We start from the raw sequence: 20,524 nt of genomic DNA on the forward strand, positions 1-20,524 counted from the left end.
TTGATATAAAAATTATACTCCACAGATACCTAGAGAATTGGCTCTTCTGATCTTGTTACTAGGAGTACTGGTGTCAGCATGAATTATTCTTCAGAAAGAAATTCACATACATTCCTCACCCATCGTCTCTGCCATCAGTCTGAGAGACCCAAGGAGCCAGAATGACCGGGTGAAATAACCCTGCACTCGGTGTCAGGTTCCCTGAACTGTATAGTTCTTGGTGATCTTGGGTATGTCATATTCCCCTGAACTTCAATTTCTTTTTGGCCTCTTCCAACTTTAGTTATTAGTCTATAAGCCTGGAAGTTGGCACAATTCTGACACATTGTTAAACCACAAATAGAGTGAGGCCAACCAAAATGTCATCATCTCATTTCCTAGATTTTCTGGGCTTTGATTTCTCATCCACAGGGTTTCCAAAAGCCCGGAAACAGTGCCAGATTGTGAAATTTGTCTATGATCTCTCTCCCTGGCCTTTTCCTGCATAACACTGCTGGCCATGCCGTGTTGCCCACTTTCGTTCTCTACCATTTACCTGTCATAATTATTGTTAATTGTGTATGATCAATACTATATGAAACATACAAGGCACATCGCTGTGCAAGTGACATGTAGTTTAAAGGAGCTGATTCGCTGTTAAAGAAACACCACATAATCCTGGGATTATGGCTGTCATAGAATGGAGATGTGCAATGAGCCGTCAAATGCCAGTCAGGAGATGTGATCCTAATTCCAGCTTTGCTACTTATTCTCTGTGGGACCATGGACAAGCCACTTCCTCTCTCCTTGGTTTCCAAATCTGTAGAATGAGTGGGGCGGGCTCGAGGCTTTGAAGATGGATCGTTCTCTGCTCTGCCAATGCAGCACCCACAGCCTTTCCACAGTGCCCTCAAGGCCTTTGTGTTGAACCTATTTATTATTGTTTTTGAAGCTCCACTTGGGAGTGTTGTCAGTAACCATTTTTCCTGTCAAGTGGGAATCATGCTGGGTGGCTTGCTTGCATCTACTGGTCTCATCCTGGGCTCATTTGCCACCAGTCTGAAGCATCTCTACCTCACTCTGGGAGTTCTTACAGGTAAGGGCACTTTGTACCACCCTTCTCACCCCACCCTATCCGGGGGTTGTCAAGCCCACCAACAGAGCAGTAATTCATAAAATATTCATTTTGTAAAATGCATAATTTATCTTAATGTCTGCCTACCTAGCAGTTAACCAAAAGGGCTAGAAATGCAATGGACTGTCGTACTGTAGTGAAAATGTATCACCACTTTAATTCAGCCACTTGACAACAGTGACTGCTGGCTTTCCCTTGGGCAGCCGTGTATGGCTGAGATTCTCCACTCAGAAGCAATATGACATTAGCCAGAGCAACATAAATTTTCGGCAATGATCATTCTCCCAACATCTTTGCCAAGACATTGAAATACTGTCTGTGGTTGACCTGAGTTGCCCCTACTTTATAGTGAGTACCATTGTCCAATAAATGGGGGTTTACCATTTTAAAAAGAAAGCCCCTTGTGGATATTCTTACATTGCACATTTTCTTTCGATGTTATGGAAGTATCTTTAGAGAATGAAGCCCATAGAAAGAGAAGCAACTGATGTGCATTCCATAAATCACACTTACAGGGACTGCATAGGATCAAGGTGGGCTTGGTTGGTGGGACTAGAGTAGCAGTTTTCTGCCCCATCACTCAGAGGGGAGGGTAACACTAAACTCTTGTCTGGGCCACAGGGGTAGCATGATCAGGCCAATAAAGGATATAATCTCATAGTAAGGTTATAAATCTAGCTCTGTCAGCTAAAAAAGGTATCTGTCCCCTGTCATCCAAAGGACCTGACTGCTAGGGTGTCCCATCATCCCAGTTTACCAGGAACTATCCTGGTCTTGGTGCTGAAAGCCTCACATCTGGGAAACCCCTCAGTCCAGGCAAATTGGGATCATTGCTCACCCTGCTCTGCAGATGGGAACAGGAGCTGAAGGTAGTTCTCCTTTTCCTTCCTTGACATTTAAATTCCGGGTTTAAAGCCCTTCAGATTTTCTTGACTTAAAAGGAATAGAAGTGGAAAATCTTGAAGAGGCTTTCTGCTGACTTTAAGGGATATTTTCAGGTGGCTTTGTGTACATGCTATGTTCATGTATCAAATTGGCACAATGTTTCCTAATATGTGAGATTACTCTGGAGCTTTCACGGGGTCACAAATGCTATTTAAACCCAAATTCCAGTGTGGTCCAGATTATCAGAGTTGTGTCTTCAGGGGCAGTGAAGAGTTGAAGTAATTCTCTGGATAATTTAAAAATACTTAAATTATCCAGAGATAATTTTAAAATACTTAAATTATCCAGAGATAATTTAATTTATTAAAATTAATTTTAATTTATTAAAAAAGAAGTGTTGGTGGGGAGAATAAATTTCTTAGGTCAGTGTTATCCTGATTTTCTAGTTAATTCAAATTGAGCTTGTATAATAGTTTTTAAGTTCTTCATTTTATTTTGCTTAAGTCATATTCCCTTAAGGCTTTTCTTCCCAAGAAGAAAGTCATATATATGCTATACTTTCCAAATTGTGGATGACTGGTGAGGGGAGACTCATTTTCAGCTTGGTGTAGAAAGCAGTTTTAAAAGGGTTTATTTGAAGGTCAGATTCTCTTTATTCCAAATAGTAAGATTCTGAGAAATGTTCTTTCAGTAGCTGTTCATGCCGTGCCACCAGCACTCAGAGAGTTCTCTTTATCCCCAGGTCTTGGATTTGCACTTTGTTACTCTCCAGCTATTGCCATGGTTGGAAAGTATTTCAGCAGACGGAAAGCCCTTGCTTATGGGATCTCCATGTCGGGAAGTGGCATTGGCATATTCATCCTGGCTCCTGTGGTTCAGCTCCTTATTGAACAATTTTCCTGGAGGGGAGCGTTACTCATCCTTGGGGGTTTCGTTTTGAATCTCTGTGTTTGCGGCGCCTTGATGCGGCCAATTACTCTTAAAGATGACCAAACAACTTCAGAGCAGAACCATGTCTGTAGAACTGAGACACAAGGCTTTCAGCGGGCATCTCCCTCTTCGACTTGGACTAAAGAGTGGGTGCAGACCTGCCTCTGTGGCTCTTTGCAGCAGGAATACAATTTTTTACTGATGTCAGACTTTGTTGTGTTGGCCATCTCTGTTCTATTTATGGCTTACGGCTGCAGCCCTCTCTTTGTGTACTTGGTGCCTTATGCTTTGAGTATCGGAGTGAGTCACCAGCAAGCTGCTTTTCTTATGTCCATACTTGGGGTGATTGACATTATTGGCAATATCACGTTTGGATGGCTAACCGACAGAAGGTAAAATCCATGAAACCGTCATTGGTTCCCCACTAGGGACTTTAAACTTTGAGTTTCCCCTCATCACCTTACCCTCTAGAATACCTAGGTCTGAATAATGTTAACAGGTTTTCGATATCTGAAGGCAACTCCCTTGTTGGTTCTTCTAGTCAGAGGTCAGCAAACTTTTCTGTAAAGGGACAGACATTAAACAGACAAAGCCACATTGGCTTTGTGGGTCGTATGATCCCAACTATCCAACTCTGCTGTTGTAACACAAAAGCAGCCACAGACAATATCTGACCAAGAGAGAGTGGCCATGTTCCAATAAGACTTTATTTAGTTTTAAATTAAATTTTTAATTTCTCATACAATTTTTCCCTCACAAAATTTTATTGTTCTTTTGATTTTTTCCAATAATTCAAAATTTGAAAAACCATTCTTAGTTCACAGTCCAAAACACAAGTGGTGGGCTGGATTTGGCCATAGTTTGCTGACTCCTGTTCTAGATTGTTTAGGATGGTGGGTATGTATAAATGGCAGAAGCGAAGTTCTGGTGACAGATTTAATTCCATTCTAAGTCAAGTCAGTCCTCTGGTGAGACAACTTCTGTCTGGGCGTTGTGGTTTTAGTTTCTTTTGAACCACCCCAGAGAGTGGCTGGCAATAGAGAGAAGAGCCGACTCCAGTCCAGGCAGGAGAATCAGGTCAATAATAACACGTTATCTGTAGCCACGTATTTATATTTGACAGTGCAAATAGCAGATAGTTTCATTATGATTTTAGGCTTAGAAACCAAAGTTATAAGAAATCTACTGAGTAGTTTCTTCAGCTAATGCTAATCTGTTTGGATTGAAGAGAGCAAACTACTCATATTCTCCTAAATGATGGACTCTTCACACTTGAGCTATGACCTGGAAGGGCTATCATCCTATGGCTTCTCACACGTTATGTCTTTGGGAACTAATCAGGATCCAACTGCCATTATCCAGTATCGTGAATATAATATTTAGGATTAAATCCACATTTTTAATGGTTAAGGAGTTGGTGGGAGAGCAAAGGGTAACCATCTTTAAAATCAAATCACTCAACAAGAAGCAGCCTGGTATAAGTCTGAGAGAGGGATCTCTAGTCTGAGATATACAAGACCTAAGTTCTTGTGCTGGCTCTGCCCCATATTATCCCTGTGACCTAGAGAAAATCACCTAACCCTCAGATCCTCAAGGGTCTTCATCTGTAAAATGGACCAGTTCAATATTTGCCTATGGACATTATAGCATTTTGTGAGGCTTAAATGAGATTGTGGGCAGAAAAACATTTGTAAAGCATAAATTGCTGGTGCTGATGTTATACAGAGTCTTTAAAATAATAGGTATCATAGATGGGTTTGGATCTACAAAGGGAAGTGTTCATGGAAGTACCACTGGGGAGGTCTTGAAATAAGACTTAGTCCTAATACGAGACCTTCATAATCTCTGGCAAATCACCTTCGTTTCTTCATATTATGGCTTCCTCTTTGTATAACCACTTGAGTTATTGAGCATATATGATGTGCTGGAGACTAACGGATGACACATCTGAAAGCATCTAACATGGTAGACTTCTAGAAAATGTTAGTCCCTGACACTCTCTATGTGTTATTTCACAACTATCCTTGAATAACACTATGAGATAGACAGCCTCCCCATTTTATAGCTAAAGGAATTGAGGTTAGAGTTAGGCAGTTAGTAGGTGGTAGAATTGGATTCAAACTTCTATCTTTCTAATTTTAGAGCACAGGTTATTTTCTACCATACCATGCTTCCTGGGAAGATACATTCTTGCATTTGCATATACCAAAAGAAAGACAGGAAGACAACGTAGAAAACACACAATGGGGAGGCCATCTCTATAAATAATTGTAGTGCTTACTGCTACCTGAGCATGGTTCTAGAGCTCTTTGATAGAACCTGTGCATGCTGCACTCATTCTTGGTCTTCACATCCACAGGTGTCTGAAGAATTACCAGTATATTTGCTACCTCTTTGCCATCGGAATGGATGGGCTCTGCTACCTCTGCCTCCCAATGCTTCAAAGTCTCCCGCTGCTCGTGCCTTTCGCTTGTACTTTTGGCTACTTTGATGGTGCCTATGTGACTCTGATCCCAGTAGTGACTGCAGAAATCGTGGGGACCACCTCTTTGTCATCAGCGCTTGGTGTGGTGTACTTCCTCCATGCAGTGCCGTATTTGGTGAGCCCACCCATCGCAGGTAAGTTTGCAGAGAGAACCCCCAATCACCTCTTCTCTGTCATACTGATGTAAAAACAGTGAACTCACACACACCCATGAGGATTGGAAGTAAGTTGGGAAGAGTGAAAGAGAAAGGGATGCCAGAGCCACCAAAACATCATGGTCTAACCTACATCCTTGTTTTATAATCTTCTTCCAGCTAACTGGGGGACCTTAGCATACTTGGAAAGAAAAAGTCCCAAATTAGGATCTTGATTCCATTCCGCACTAATGATAGAAGCAATGGAATGAAGCAGCTGTTCAGACTTATAAATAAGTTGGGCACATTCAGAGGGAAGGCTGGCAGGAGAACTGGATTCCAGTAGGGGGGGCGGTAGGCGGTGAGGCTGAAATGATAAAGTGCGGGTGTCATAGTGGAATGTCTTGAGTGCCAGCCGAAGGAGTGGGGCCCTGTATGCTTCAGAGAATATGGCTAGTATTACAGCTTTTGTGCAAAGGGGTAGTATAGTAAAGAGTATATTTTAGAAAACATGATCTAGCAATTGATCTGGTAACTTAGGGGAGAAACAGGATTTCATCCTAATAGTTCAAGAGCCATCTGATAAAGGCCTGAACTAGGGCTGCTGCGGCAGAAATGCGAATGAGCTCTGGGGCAAGGGGGAAATTTTGGGGGAAAAAATCAACTGAATTTAGCATGTGGGGATGAAGGAGGGAAAGAAGTCCAAGATAACTTAGGAGGTAATGGCATGGTTGAAAGAAATAAGGAAGTTGGAGAGAGTAGCTTTGCCAGAAAAATACTAAAAATTTAATGTTTAGACATATTCAGATATCTGAAATACCCAATAAAATGCTCAGTAGCGCTGTTTAAGGATGAAATCTGAGCATTTGAGGGAGGCCAGATTTGGATATACAGATTTGGGATTCAAGATAAAGCATCTAGAATGTTTTGTAAACTGTAAAATGATATAAAAATTAAAAACATAATTAAATAAGTAATTCAACAAATATTCATTGCATGCATTAAATAATTCAACAAATATTTATTGCATGCATTAAACAAGTAATTCAACAAATCTTTATTGCCTGTGTACACCAGCACTGTGTTTGGCGCTGTCGGTATAGCAGCAAACAGGTCAGAACCCATGCCTTCTTGCTGGGGTGTGTGGTCTAGACCAGTGTCTCTCAGAATGAGGTCTTGGGACCACCTGCATCAGAATCCCCTGGGGCCCTTGTTAGAATGCAGACTCCTTGACCCTCCCTCTGTGATCTGGACCTTTGGGGGTGAGTTCCAGGAATCTACACTCTCAGCCAGTTTTCTTGTGATGCTCCTGTACACTAAAGATTGAGAATAATTGGTCCAGATTATTACCTGCCTAAATTAAAAACGGGAGTGAAGAAGTTCTCTGAAGATAGACAGAAGAGAAATGAGCCAAACATTTGCTTAGAAGGAAGGGAGGGAATTTTTTGAAGAAGGCAGGATTTCTGCTTTAGCTGCTATTATGAATAGACAGTTCAGGTTATTTCTAAACTCCAGCAATTGCTAAAGCATCAAACCAAGGGAAACTGACTGCTTGATAGCTGCCGATGAAAATTCCTCGTCAGTTTAAACTCCATGACAAAGGACTACATGTTTAGTGCTTCATTTTTGGAAAATGCCCCCAAAATATTCCCACATCCTCCCTCCATAGCCACTTTTTTGTATTTACCAACCTTTAGGGACAGTATAGCTCTGTTAAAAAGTCATAGGACATAAGTTGGGATTCCTGGATCCTTTTTTCAAACCCTGGCCTTCATTTGGCAAATCAGACATTATACTCATTGCCAGGTACTAGAGGATTAGCGTGTGAGTTCCTTTTTAATACTTCTCTTATTTAATTACTTTTAAGATAACTCTCTACTCAATCTCTTCCATTTTCTGCTACAGAAATGTACAAGCAAATCACATGATAACTAAAATATTTGAGAGTAGTTTGGATTGCAGGAAACTTTTTTGGGGCTTCTAACAATTTTTGCATGCCATTTTTGACTAATGGTTTTGAAGTAGGTGAGAGGAGAAATCATACACTCCTCTGGTGGATTTTCTTGGCATATAAGTAAAGTTTGGAGGAATTTTAAAAAACCTTTTTAGAATTTCAAAAAGAACAGATACATGTATATGTATAACTGAATCACTTTGCTGTACACCTGAAATTAACACAACATTGTTAATCAACCATACTCCAATATAAAATAAAAAACCTTTTTAATCACAAAATAATTTCCTGCCAAGGTCTAATTTTACCTCACTGAGTCTCTGATTATTGTGACCTATATTTTGCATATCATATACTCTGGTTCTCCTCAAAATTTAGAGCCAGAATAGATATTGTGGCTAATTTGTTGCAATAAGAGATAAAGAAAAAAAGCTGTGATTACAGAATTCTGCTTTCTGAAGTTTGCATTTTAAACTGTAAGATGGTCCAACGATCTGATTTTCAAACTGGATGGGGTACGATGACTGGATCCAACAGAAAATTTGGATTCTGCTTTATCTAGAAGCATGTTCTATTATTCAGGAGAGTCAGTATATGGCTGCTGGGAATACTACTACTAGCATTCTGTACAATTACATTCTCTTAACACCCTAGGTAAAGAAAGAATCCCATCATCAGTAATTTGAATGATGCTATTTTTATCTTTTCTACCGTATTCCATGGGATTAATAATAATAATAACTAATATTTATTGTGTGAATACTAAGAGTTTGACACTTCCAAGCACTTTACATAATAACAACAATCCATTTTAGAAGTTTCCCTAGAAAATAGAATGCATTTTTCAGTTGCACAATACTCTTAGGACATCTGCTTTTTGTGTCAAAATTAGAGCAGCGGTGCTAGCAATCTATTGTTATTATCCTCACAAATTATTAGATTTGAGAGTGGGTAAATAATTGAATTTTCAACTCAACAATATCATTTTGCTGTTGCTTGTTACAGGATGGCTTGTAGACACGACTGGCAGCTACACTGCAGCGTTTCTTCTCTGTGGATTTTCAATGATATTTAGTTCTGTGTTGCTTGGCTTTGCTAGACTTGTAAAGAAGATGAGAAAAACCCAGCTGCAGTTCCTTGCCAAAGAATCAGATGCCAAGCTGCAGCTATGGACCAATGGATCGGTGGCTTATTCTGTAGCAAGAGAATTAGATCAGAAAGATGGGGAGTCTGTGGCTATAGCAATGCTTGGTTCCAACCCCACATGATCAATGGCCTTGAGTCTGAATCTTCAGGGCTGAAAGAGGTGGGACCACTGTATTGTACATGTTTCTGAAGGATTTTATTTTGGCAGAAGTATTGCCTTCCAAGGAAATTTATCGTTTTATTAATATGTTGGTAGTGGAAAAATGGCAAATAACAAAGCAAGCTGGACTGGCTCAGAGTTTCCCCATTTGGGATTTGTACTCACAATTGAACTCACATCTTTTGGGCAATGAGCATCAGACCATGGAGAATGTTAGGACATAGCTGATATAATTCGCTGTAAATAGAGGTAATTTCAAGGCATGACCAAAGCAGATGACACTGGGCGCAGCTTTGTTTCAAATTCTCTGCCCCTCCATCTTCCCTCCTCAGTTAGAAGGTAAACAGAAACGTTGACATGTAGGTTTCTTTATGCTGTTTAGAGAAGGGGGTTCTGTATTAATCATTGCCTTTCGAAGAATCTAAAGTACTCTTCAACAACCTGTTTCAAATGCTAATGAGAAACTCCACTAGGAAGAAGGTTTGGCATCCTCACCTTCCACCACCACTGAAAGCTCTTTTCCTAAGACGAGGCACTTAACCTCCAACCAGACGCTCACCTCTGTTGCTATCACATATAATACTTACCCTAAATTGAGTAGAACACACCAAGACACATGGGCGATTTCTAAATCTTACCAGAAATGTTAACACTAATGCTTCCCTTTTTTTTTCCTTTAGAAATAAAGCATTTATTTAAACTGTAGACAATTCCTGTTAAGAACGGAAAAATGTTGGCAGCATTCCAACTGGGCAGGAATTGAATTCTTGAATCAGCAGGTCTCTGGTGAAAGTTTTCTTTTCAGATCAGATATTTAGGTTCGTTACCCAAAACAGGACTTGGGAGTTTTGCCTGAAAAATATTATTCTAGAGATACTCTGAAGCTGAGATTCCTTTCTCCCTGTGTTAATTTTTGTTCCAGTGTCCACTGCTATTCATCTCTTTATAGATAATCATTAGTGGACCTTTTCAGCTGAATGAGAAGACTTCAGGGGTTAACCTCAGCATCATAGCCCTCCCACAAATTGTAGCTTTGGTCAGGGGAGAGGGAGGACAAAATTAAGAAGGCTAGTGGTGTGTTGTTTTACAGTTTATAATCACATACCTTAACTCATTGGATTATAGTTTGCTCATTCCCAAGTACCCTACTTTCCTGTGGTGTGGGATAAAGTCTTCAGATTGAAGAGGGAGGGCATGGGGAGAGAAGAGAAAGGCCAGATCCCCCAGCCTGTCTCCGACCATTTTAAGTCCTCTGAATTATAATCCTGAATCCCAAATCATGTTGCACCTGTAACATAGGGGCAAGTTATACAATTGAAAGGGGATTTTAATTATTCAAAAATTAAAATCTGAACCTCAGGGAACTATTTTGACCCTGAAGGCCATTCAATCCACTGTCCCCCAACAGATCTCACAAACGCCTTGCCAGGGATGCTGAGAGAAAAAACACAGCCATGAGGAAGATCCAGGGTTGACTAAGCACATTCAGCAAGAGTCTTTGCCTATAACTGGATTATAAATATATATATAAAATTATATATTAATACATTGCTTTCCGAATGAAATGCTGACTTGATTTGATGGCAGAAAACTAATATCTCATAGGTGTTTTCCAAAGAGAAAACAGGAATGTTTCCTGTTATCTTTATACTTAGTTTGAGAATTTAGTTGTGAAACCACTTCCTTTGTCATTTGCAATTTAAAAACAATATTTGGAAAATATCTGTAAACAGTCAAAGTTAAAATGAAGTTTTATGTGTTTGGAATAGCACTTTACACTAAATGTCATTTCTTGAATCTTCAAGCCTAAAGATTTTTTGAAATATAAAGAGTTATAAATATTCTTATACATATTTTTTCCTAGTGATGATCACAGTAAAATTTTGTTTATCTGGTTCTGTGATGTAATTTCTCTAAAGTATTGTAAGTATTCATGAAAAATGAGCATAGAGATCAGAGCTTTTTAAAATATGTATAAAATATTTGTGATATTCTGCCTTTATACATGCATACATTTGTATTTTACTTTTCTTTTTGGAGTGGCATTTTTAGGAAACCAGTAAGGAAAATGTAGATCTTAGAGGTTACCATTGTCATCGACACAAAATTTTACTGTTACGTTCCATTTGTCTATATTGTTTATTTCAGAATGGAGCAATTCATGGGAATGATGTGTTTGTTTTGTAGAATCAAGAACAAAATTGTGGTGGGCTGATTTTACATCTTAAATATTTCTTTATATCACTGCAAGTTCTACTTTGAAATTGAGTAGAAAAGCAAACAAAATGTGTAACTTCTGTAGATACACTACCATTTGGCCTTTTGTTCAGATTGTGATTTCACTAATAGATTGGATATTTATGATAATATTTTCTTATTTCAAAAGCATAATAAAATGAGTTTATAGTCATGTTTGGAAAAACATTTTTCCCCTGCACAAAGGGTTTGGATTGTATTGTGAGTGGCTCTGTCTGGATTATGCCAAGATGTAACTGGCATATAAAGATGTGGTAAGTAATCAAATAATTTACAAAAAGCATAACCATTTATTGAGAACTTCCAATGTGTTAGCTACCGTGTGAAGCACTTCCTATGCATTGTCTTATTTAATCCCCATAATAGTCTATATTATCACCATTTAATAGACATGGAAACTGAGGCATTAGGTCCCACGGCTTCTGACTCTGTAGTCACTGCACTCTAGTGCCTGTAGTGAATTCCTGTAAAACTAGGAAGCTGTCTGATGCTGGAGTCTGCCTCCCTCCCTTTGTACCTGCTCAGATCATCTTCTCATGTGGGTTCAAGAAACCATTTGGAAATAAGCCCTTCCTTGGGGAGATGAAACCCTTTGGGTTATGTTTCAGTCTTCCAATCAGTATAGATGGGAAGATCCTGGATTGGAAATTTCCAAGAATCTTCCCAAGAGTCTGGTTCTATCAAGACCACTACTTCCAGGCTAAGTGGCTTAATTTGCTGTCTATTGATCCAGGCTCTTCTTTGGGAGCATTTGTCAAGGGCGGGGGTGGGAGGGGCGGAATGTGGAGAAGGTTGGGCAGCACGCTTTGTCCCACCTTCCGCATTACCAAAGTCACGCTTTCTCAGTCAAGAGGTGAGTTCTTTCTGAAGTGCCTATACCATTGCCCAGTGATGATGAAGATGGTAATATCTATTTGGCACTCACCTTCCTGGCCCTAATAGGTCTAATTTGGAAATTGTTTATTGAAATGAAATAGTGTGAATTCAAGGTAGATATCTGAGTTTTTCTTCTCATACTTCAAAGTTTGTCTTTTTTTTTTTTAACTCCGCTGAACAATACATTTTTATACATGTTGCCAGAGCAGCTACCAGTAAGAGATGACTGGGATTTTGTCCCATTAGCACAGAGCAATATTTGGTGGGAGGAGTGGGAAAAATATTAAATAATGATAAAAAGATTGATGTTTAAAACATTTTATTATGAAACTTTCCAAACATATACAAAACCAGAAAGAAAAGTACAATGAACTTGATGTACCCATCCCCCAGCATTTATCTACCCCTTTCCCTACACCCCTGATGAAGCCAGTTGAAATATGTTGACAGAACATGTCTTCCATCAGTGGTCAAGGAATAACTAAACTTGGCAAGAACATGCTAGCGGAGGGTATGGGTGGTCAGTATCACCTATTAAAGAGCCACATCATTACCTACAAAGCTGATGGGGACCCCTTGCTTGCCGCGGTCTTCCTTTGGGTGTCTGAATTGCAGGCTAAAACTCTTCCTCCTTCTTTCCCAGCCCCGATGTGGTCTATCTACCTGAAGCTTAAGGAGGTGTCAAATAAGTGAAAAGTGCTTCTGAATTCTGGGAGAGAGTGATCACTATTACTTTCATTATTACTCTTAATTATTTAAGTGTCAGAGCCCTCTTTGAGGGGTCCAGGACCTAGGATTGGTCTAAAATTAAATACAAAGCACTTTATTTTTGAGCAGTTAATGTATGTTCCACTTAAGATTTGCACTGGCATTAAAATTAGCATTTAAAATGCAGCCCTTTTAAAGTTTTCCCATAAAACTGCTTCCATTGTGATGGCAAGTTAGGTCTTTTCCCACTGACACATGTAAAGATGGAAGAGTTAGTGGTCCCAGTCCTAGGAAAAGTGAAGACATATCTCAGTCCCTGTTTTTTCAACGGGGCCCTGAGCAGAGTCTGAGTGTGTTTCGGTGGGGAAGAAGGTCTTCATGGGGGAAAGGGATGTGGGGCTACCTGAGGTTCCCGTGGACACTGAAGGCCTCTGGATCTCTAAGTGTGTCATCCCCTGCCCAAGCAGAGGTGGAAGAATTTGGACATCAGACTCTAGTTTCTAAAGTTCAAACAGAAAGGGGAAAGCCTTTTTTAGAATCGCTGAAGTTACACACTGGAATATGGCCCATGATGTCCTGCAGGGTGTGCTCTTGCCTAACTTCCAAACCTCCTATTGGGCTACGTTCTTCCCACTCACCACACTGCAGTGCCCTGTTCTATCTGTTTCCCAGGTCATTTTGCATATATGGATCCCTCGGGATACTCACTTCTCATCTTTTGGGCCACAGTTTAAATGTCACTTCCCTAGAGAGTCTGTCCTCAACCATTGCCTCCATCTAAATTACCTATCCCACCATCACCACCCACATGACTTGTTCTCATAGCACCCTGCTCTTTCCCATCAAAGAATGTATTTTAATTACAATTGCATGTTCATTTGTGTGTTTGTTTTTAAATGTCACCTCCTCCACAAAACCACAGCTTTCTGAGGATAGGGATCGTACTGACTGACTTACCACTGAGTCCAGTGCCTAATCCACAGTCACTCAATAAATACTTGGTGAATGAATGAATGAGGGAAAACAATAAGTGAGCAAATGAGAAAAAGAACGAAGGAAGTAACTGCTAAAGAGAATTATAATGCAGCAAGGGTAGGGCTGACTGAAGGTCAGGTTTGCTTGAAGTCGCTCTTGCACCCGGAATGCATAGGAAATGTTAGAGGTTCCCAATTCAGTGGGCCTAAATAGGACACCTGGTAAGAACTGTCACGTAAACAGCAGGAGCTCCAGAGCACTGAGTATCATGGGGCAGGTTTGGGAAAGGGAATAAAGGTGGCAAAGAGAAGAGTTGGTAGAAATATATTAATTAAACCTTTAGATTGAGGCCTGAATGTAAAAATGATACAACTGTGTTGAACCCAGACAGACGTAATTAAATAGCTCTGTTGTGCTCAAATGGAGTGGGAGGCCTGGGCAGGAAGCACTGCCCATGCAAGGGAGCCCTGGAATATTGGGAAAAGGTGGACACAGGAGCCTTATCGTGAAAAGATGGGGTTTCAGTTACAGGGACCACACAAGCTGCTTTTACTTTACGTGAAAACCCTGCTCCAGGGTTTGGCCAGGAGCAGAAGCCCCTGGCTGGAGTCTTGCCCGGGCCTATGGCTGGCCTCTAACTCACAGGGCATGACTGAAAATCAGACGGCGTACGGGCAAACTTGTTTAAGAGTTGGTGAGAGGAGTTAATCAACCACAACTATTTATTAAGCACCTCCCTGGAATCTGGCACCATGTTATATATGGTGGGGAATTTAAAATACACCTACCACCGCCTCCGTGATCTCAGGTGTACTTCCTAATTGGTAAATTGAAACTAACTCAGGTGAGAACAATCCCAAGAGGTTCTTAAATGCTGACTGCTGACTGAGGCTAAGGGCGTTGCGTACTCTGGGCGTTAGGAGAGGAAGAATTCGTGATGGGCCAGAGAAATTTGAGATGATTCCGAGGAACTCAGGTATGGAATTGAGTGGGTTGGAAACAGCCTCTACTCTTTTCAGGGGAAGAAGCTGGGGAGTAAGGGAAAAGGATGTGGGGAAGCCGCTTTATGTGGCTACCTGAAGTTCTAGTAGATTCCTAAGGCCAATGCAAAGTCAAACACAAGCTGACACTAATAAATGTTCTGGTGAGGGGATCCACAAAGGTGTCTGGGACTTTTGGGACTGCTGGGATTTTGGGCTGCATTTGGCTTCTCTAAATTAAAAACAGGGATTTTCAGGGCCTGGGGTTATACTTTAATAATTACCTCTCAACTCTAAAAAGGAATCATTTGTAAGTTTTTTCTTCTTAAATAGTCCAGAGATTCAAGAAAGTTTTTTGTTTCGGTTTGTTTTGTTTGTTTTGTTTTGTTTTTCAAATAACTACATGTTATGCAGCACTGCCATCTGCTGGAATTAGTGAGACCACTTCCCAAAAGTTGGTGATGCCTCCAATTACAGTTTAATTGGACAAGGCCAGCCTTAGAACAAAGTTTGTTGTTTCCTTCTCTTCCCTCCCCTAGTCCCTACTCACTACCCATCCCACATTTATCCTCTTCCTCTTGCAAGTACAAATATAGGGATAAAGATGCTGTGTTGTATTTTTCAGTATATATTTTGATTGCCTAGTGCACTTCTTTATGTAGAATATCAAAGTTAATATGAGTGATGATTTTAATTGACTTAACTAGGGCTAACCATGGGTAAAATTTAATGTGAAAAAAAATATTTTGAGCCCTCTGTGGCCTTCTTTGGGAATTCAGATTGCCATCCTGGGTCCCATTCTTTGTCCCGTACTATTGTGTTAATTGATTTGATATGAGTTGATAAAGGATTAAGTTAAAGTGTAAGATGAAATCTCAAACACATACCAGAAGTCAAATTTTGAGAAATGTTGAAACCAAATGATATAGGGGAGTGTATTCTGTATAATTTGGAAACATAAAATGTCATGCTTGTTATACTGTATACCAATTATGACAGATTTAGTGACTGAATTTACTTTTCAATGTGTAGTTCCCATGAAATTGTGAAGGGATGCTATTTATTTATAGCAACAATTGCCTTCAAAGAGAGTGTATCATGTTAAAATGAAAGACTCTTTTGTTGAACTAAGCAGCTTAATGAATTTGGTTATGCATAAGTGGGTCTGTGGCTGTAAATGAGGATAAGAGAAAACTGAATTACTCTGTTTCAGGAAAACAGTGGAATTGGTTTTTTTTCAGGAGAAGAGTAGAGATAGGGAAGGAGATAAGGCCCGGAATCATGGCAAGAGGCAGGAATATCAAGAAATGGTTAAGGGTGTTTCCTTCTTTCTTTCTCTTTTCCCCTCAATCCATCTCTCTCTTTTCTTTCTTTCCTTCTTTCTTTCTCCCCATCTCCTCTCCCTCCTTCCTTCTATGCTTTCTCCTGCTCTCTTCCTTAAAAAAGTGATTATATAATATTAAATTATTAAGTTGTGGATTCCTCTCTCCTAAACTTTATCAATAAAGGGTTTTTATATACAAATGGCCTGTAAATGGCTTTCATTTTTGGTGTTTGTTTGGTTTTTATGTTTGTTGTTTGTTTTGGTGAGATTGAGGTGTAAGGTTACTGGAGTTAAGGTGGTATGGAAAAGGGAAAGCATGTGAAGAGGTGAAGTGCCTCTTAAACTAAATTAGTATTCAGTGGAATTAGGGGCTCAGAGCTACTTTCCAAAGTCCATGGCTTGGAGGCTCAAGGCAAACTCAGGGGATATTAAAGGGCAGGTGATCCCAGCCTACTTCTTGTCGTTACATGAGTTATAGCACCCTCCTTCCTTGCCTACTTGTGTTGTTCTCCACACTGGGTAAAGTTCTGATTCTGGTTGGTATGTGCATGGGAGATGTATCCTTCTTCCCAAGGGCAAAGGACAAGATATTCTGGCTTCTAATTGTTTACTGGTTTTCCAGCCTTCCAAAGTAGGTTTGCTTCCTTTTTCGAGGAATTTATTCCAAATCTCTGATTTCTAACATCCAACTCTTAAGCCCCTCCCTTAGACTGAGTCCCTTGATTTCTCAGGCCATTCTCTCCAGGGGTTTCAGAGCAGCTTTTAATCCCTTTCACAATTCCTTCCAGGGAGTTCTGGGGCTCTATGTGAAAGTGTTGGGTGACCTATGATTGTAGAATGTCTGTGCTTTGTGTGATTCTCTGTAGCATTCTCCTATAGTTTCTGTAAAGATTGGTCCTATCTTCCTATATCCTTCATTTCAAATTTTAAAACTATTTAGAAAATATTTATTAGTGGTTAAATGCTAGATTCTAGAACCAGATACCCAGGGTTTGAATCTTTTTCTACCTCTTATTAGCTACGTGACCTTGGGCTTACTTAATCTCTCTCAATTTCAGTGTACTCATATGCAAAAGGAAATAACAAAAATGCTTATCTATAGAGATTTTGTGAGGATTTTATAAGTTTAATACATGTAATGCACTTAAAACAGCACCTAGTACATATTATATTCTGTGTAGCTATGAGTTAGCTATGGCTATTCACGTGACACTATAGTCTATATATGTGGCTGAACTAGCATTCCCTCCTTCCTAGGGCTTTGCTCCAATCTGGTGGTGAGTTAGGGACAAGTTTGGAGGAAGTTGACCTATAGGCTCACTTTTGAACTCTTGGGTATTCATCTCTTCCTTTCTTCCTCACCCCATTCTACCCTTTGATATTGGAATGGAAGAAGTTTCAACAGGAATGGCTTTTCCTGAAGGATAGGAAAGGCCAGTGTGTTCAGTGTCTTTGGTGTTCAATCCAAGTGACATCAATCCATGCTTGTCCTTCAGAGTTTATCCACGATGCATCTGTGTGCTCCCATGAGATTTGGCTTTCCCAAAGCTTACACATCTCACCTTCATTATTTTGTTGTTTTCTCTTCCTAGAGCCCATCATGAAAGGAGATATTGAGAATTCTAGTTCATCACTTATAGAGGACCCCTAGGTTCCGAGCAGATAGGAGAATATATACATGGCATTTCTGTGCATGTTTCTAGTAATTAGATCTGTTTTTTAATTCACTTAAAGTGAAGTACAACAAAACGCTTAATGAACAAATTTATCTTAGTAAATAAGACACTGCCAGAGAAGGTGGGAGTTTTGTTTGGGGTGGGATAGGTATGTGTGGCTTGATACAGGAAAAGAGGAAGCTAAGGCAGAAAAGAAACCACATCTCAGTGATCCAGAGAACTTTGGCTAAGAAGAGAATTGCAGAGGAATGGGAGGCTGTGGTCCTGGGAGAGAAGTGGGAGAGAGGAGTGGAAAGGTAAGATCCTCCCCAAACCTCTGATTCTACATTATTCTTGCTTATTCCTTCTTTTATTTCTCCTAACCTTTTTATTCAGAGAGCTTCCACATAACAGGGTAAAAGTTGTATCTAAACTTGGGCTGTTGTTAACTTTAACCTAACATATATAGTTTCCCTTAGGATTTCTACTTACAAATGGAATGCATAGGATGTAGAACAGACAAGGCCATCCGCCCAAAGTTATTATAGTTGTTTCCTTACCTAGATGATCCTCAGTATCACTTTGGGTGCTTTACAAATATATAGGTCCCACCCCTGGAGGTTCTGGTTTAGTAGGTCTTTCATGGGACCTGGAAATTTGATTTTTAAAAAACTTCACCAGTGGTTCTGATTCAGGGTTAGGTTTATGAACCACTGATACAATGGAGAGAGAGTGGACTGTAAATGAGGTCAGATCTGGTTTTAAATCCTAGTCCTACCACTTAGTAACTAAGTAGCTTGTGTGATTCTGATAATGTTACTTAACTAACTTCTGAGCATTGCTCTATTTATTTGCAGTGTTGAAATAGTTAAATAAGGTATAATATTAAAGTACCTTATAATTAATGCAAAGCAGATATTTTTATATGGGCCTTTACCATTACAGATATATATATATATATACACACACACACAGATATAGCTGTACATATATATGTACAAGCTGACCACATGGGTAATCTGGTTGTCCTTTTATGTCTAGGTCATCCCATACTCACTTTTATCATCTACCTTTGTCACTTTGAATTTGGACAAGTCCAGTTCAAGGCCTGTAGACCTCACAGCAGCTGTGAATAAGCTGGTGATGGCTTCTTCAGGGTCTGCTCAGCTTTATTGGATATAAGTCATTATTTCAGTCAACACAGCCATCTTTGGTACTTCAGATACATTCCCAGCCATAATTCTACCTATTTTTTTAAATTTATTTATTTATTTATTTATAGCTGTGTTGGGTCTTCGTTGCTGTGCGCAGGCTTTCTCTAGTTGCGGTGAGCAGGGGCTACTCTTCGTTGCGGTGCGTGGACTTCTCATTGCGGTGGCTTCTCTTGTTGCGGAGCATGGGCTCTAGGCACGTGGGCTTCAGTAGTTGTGGCATGCAGGCTTCAGTAGTTTTGGCTCGTGGGCTCTAGAGCGCAGGCTCAGTAGCTGTGGCGCACGGGCTTAGTTGCTCCTCGGCATGGTGGATCTTCCTGGACCATGGATCGAACCCGTGTCCCCTGCATTGGCAGGCGGGTTCTTAACCACTGCGCCACCAGGCAAGCCCATAATTCTACCTATTTTTTGAAGTTGTTTGAATTACAGTTGGTAGCAGTTGCTACAATGTGAGTATAACTTCTTCCCTTGCTCCACCTTCCATACACCACTCCCCCTACCCATGATGCTGAGAACAGATCTGTAGGAATAAAGAGGAATAAGAGAACCAGACTGAAATCTCAACAGAAGAAGTTTACTGGGGGCTTCAGTAATGACTACAGCTAGAATGACTACCTCCTTTTTGAAATACTTCACTTGCTATAGAGACGTGTATGGAATGGGGAAGAAGACACAATTGGAATCTACATGACTTTGGTATTTTTGACTGCCAGTATCCAATCCCGATTTTCTCGATAATTCCATCCCTGCACCTTGCAGTCCATGCTTCTAAGGAAGTCAACTTTCTCCTCATTACTGTCTTTCTGTGCCAGCTATGCCTCAGGCCTAACTAATGAACATGGTCTCTTCCTCTCTGGCCATGATGACTTATTTGAAAATGGTTCCATAACCTAAGACGGTCCTATCACACTGCAAACCTGGACTTCTCAGATGGTTCGGGGAGGAGATGCGCTCTTTTCCACTGCATAGAGACAAGAGTGCGTGTGGCAGCCATCTTAGGATCACAAAGGTAGTTTTCTCAGAATGGAGCCAAATTTGATAAATCAGTGCTGAGAAGTACAGTGATTGTGTCTTGGTCACAGTACTTTGAAAAGATTAAGCCTTGTTTGAAAACACGATTTACTTTTGTTTCTTACTGGTTTAAAGACAGCTTATGCCAGGTTTTCTATTTTCTGTCATTTGCAATGGATAGCATCTTATATACAAATATTTATATAATTTCTTTAAGAGATATGAGTCATCTGAATTGAAGTGCTGAATGCTACCAAGTAACATAAAACACTTTCAAAAGCCAAATGGTCAGGTATAGGATATGAAAGCCATGCCTTAAAATGGCATGTGTGGAAAAACCTACACATAAGTAGATAGGAAGTGGATATTATTATTTTGGCTACATTAATATACATATAGTTCATAGAAAAGATAAGGGATCATTCTACCAGAGTCCTAAAACCTCACTTTAGGTATGAAGTTAAACCCTGTGCACAAACCATTGCCAAAGGATAAAGACAATTTGGAGAAAATTCAAAATAACCATGATTGGGAGGAGACTTCAATATGTCTTATTGGGGTGGGTGAAAGGAAATGGAATGTTTAACTTAAGTTTCAGGGGACATAGGGCAATTGTCTTCAATTACTTTAAGATATGTGTAGTAGACATTTGGTATTTGGCTACTCAGTGTCACTTGACTTCACGTAACAGCCATATGTATTTGGTGATTCATTTGTTCC

General features: G+C 40.0%; 2 protein-coding genes across 4 annotated transcripts in view; both read left to right on the top strand.

Moving 5' to 3' along the window:
* SLC16A12 (solute carrier family 16 member 12) overlaps window positions 1-10,611 on the top strand; it is a 93,278-nt gene extending 82,667 nt beyond the window's left edge. The window contains exons 4-7 of one of the 3 annotated variants that reach the window (XM_061173679.1): window positions 932-1,075; window positions 2,742-3,321; window positions 5,289-5,548; window positions 8,508-10,611. In XM_061173679.1, the coding sequence (XP_061029662.1) occupies window positions 932-1,075; window positions 2,742-3,321; window positions 5,289-5,548; window positions 8,508-8,770 (1,247 nt within the window). In that variant the 3' untranslated portion in view covers window positions 8,771-10,611. The remainder of the gene's footprint in view (window positions 1-931; window positions 1,076-2,741; window positions 3,322-5,288; window positions 5,549-8,507) is intronic. The other 2 variants (XM_061173755.1, XM_061173836.1) reach the window with 2 other exon arrangements.
* Window positions 10,612-14,500: 3,889 nt separating this feature from the next.
* Window positions 14,501-20,524, top strand: part of LIPA (lipase A, lysosomal acid type) — a 122,589-nt gene continuing 116,565 nt past the window's right edge. Inside the window, exon 1 of the mRNA XM_061174212.1 lies at window positions 14,501-14,599. The gene's annotated coding sequence lies outside the window, so the exon portion shown is untranslated. The remainder of the gene's footprint in view (window positions 14,600-20,524) is intronic.

Source organism: Eubalaena glacialis, chromosome 1 (genome assembly GCF_028564815.1).
Source record: "Eubalaena glacialis isolate mEubGla1 chromosome 1, mEubGla1.1.hap2.+ XY, whole genome shotgun sequence".
Taxonomy (NCBI): domain Eukaryota; kingdom Metazoa; phylum Chordata; class Mammalia; order Artiodactyla; family Balaenidae; genus Eubalaena; species Eubalaena glacialis.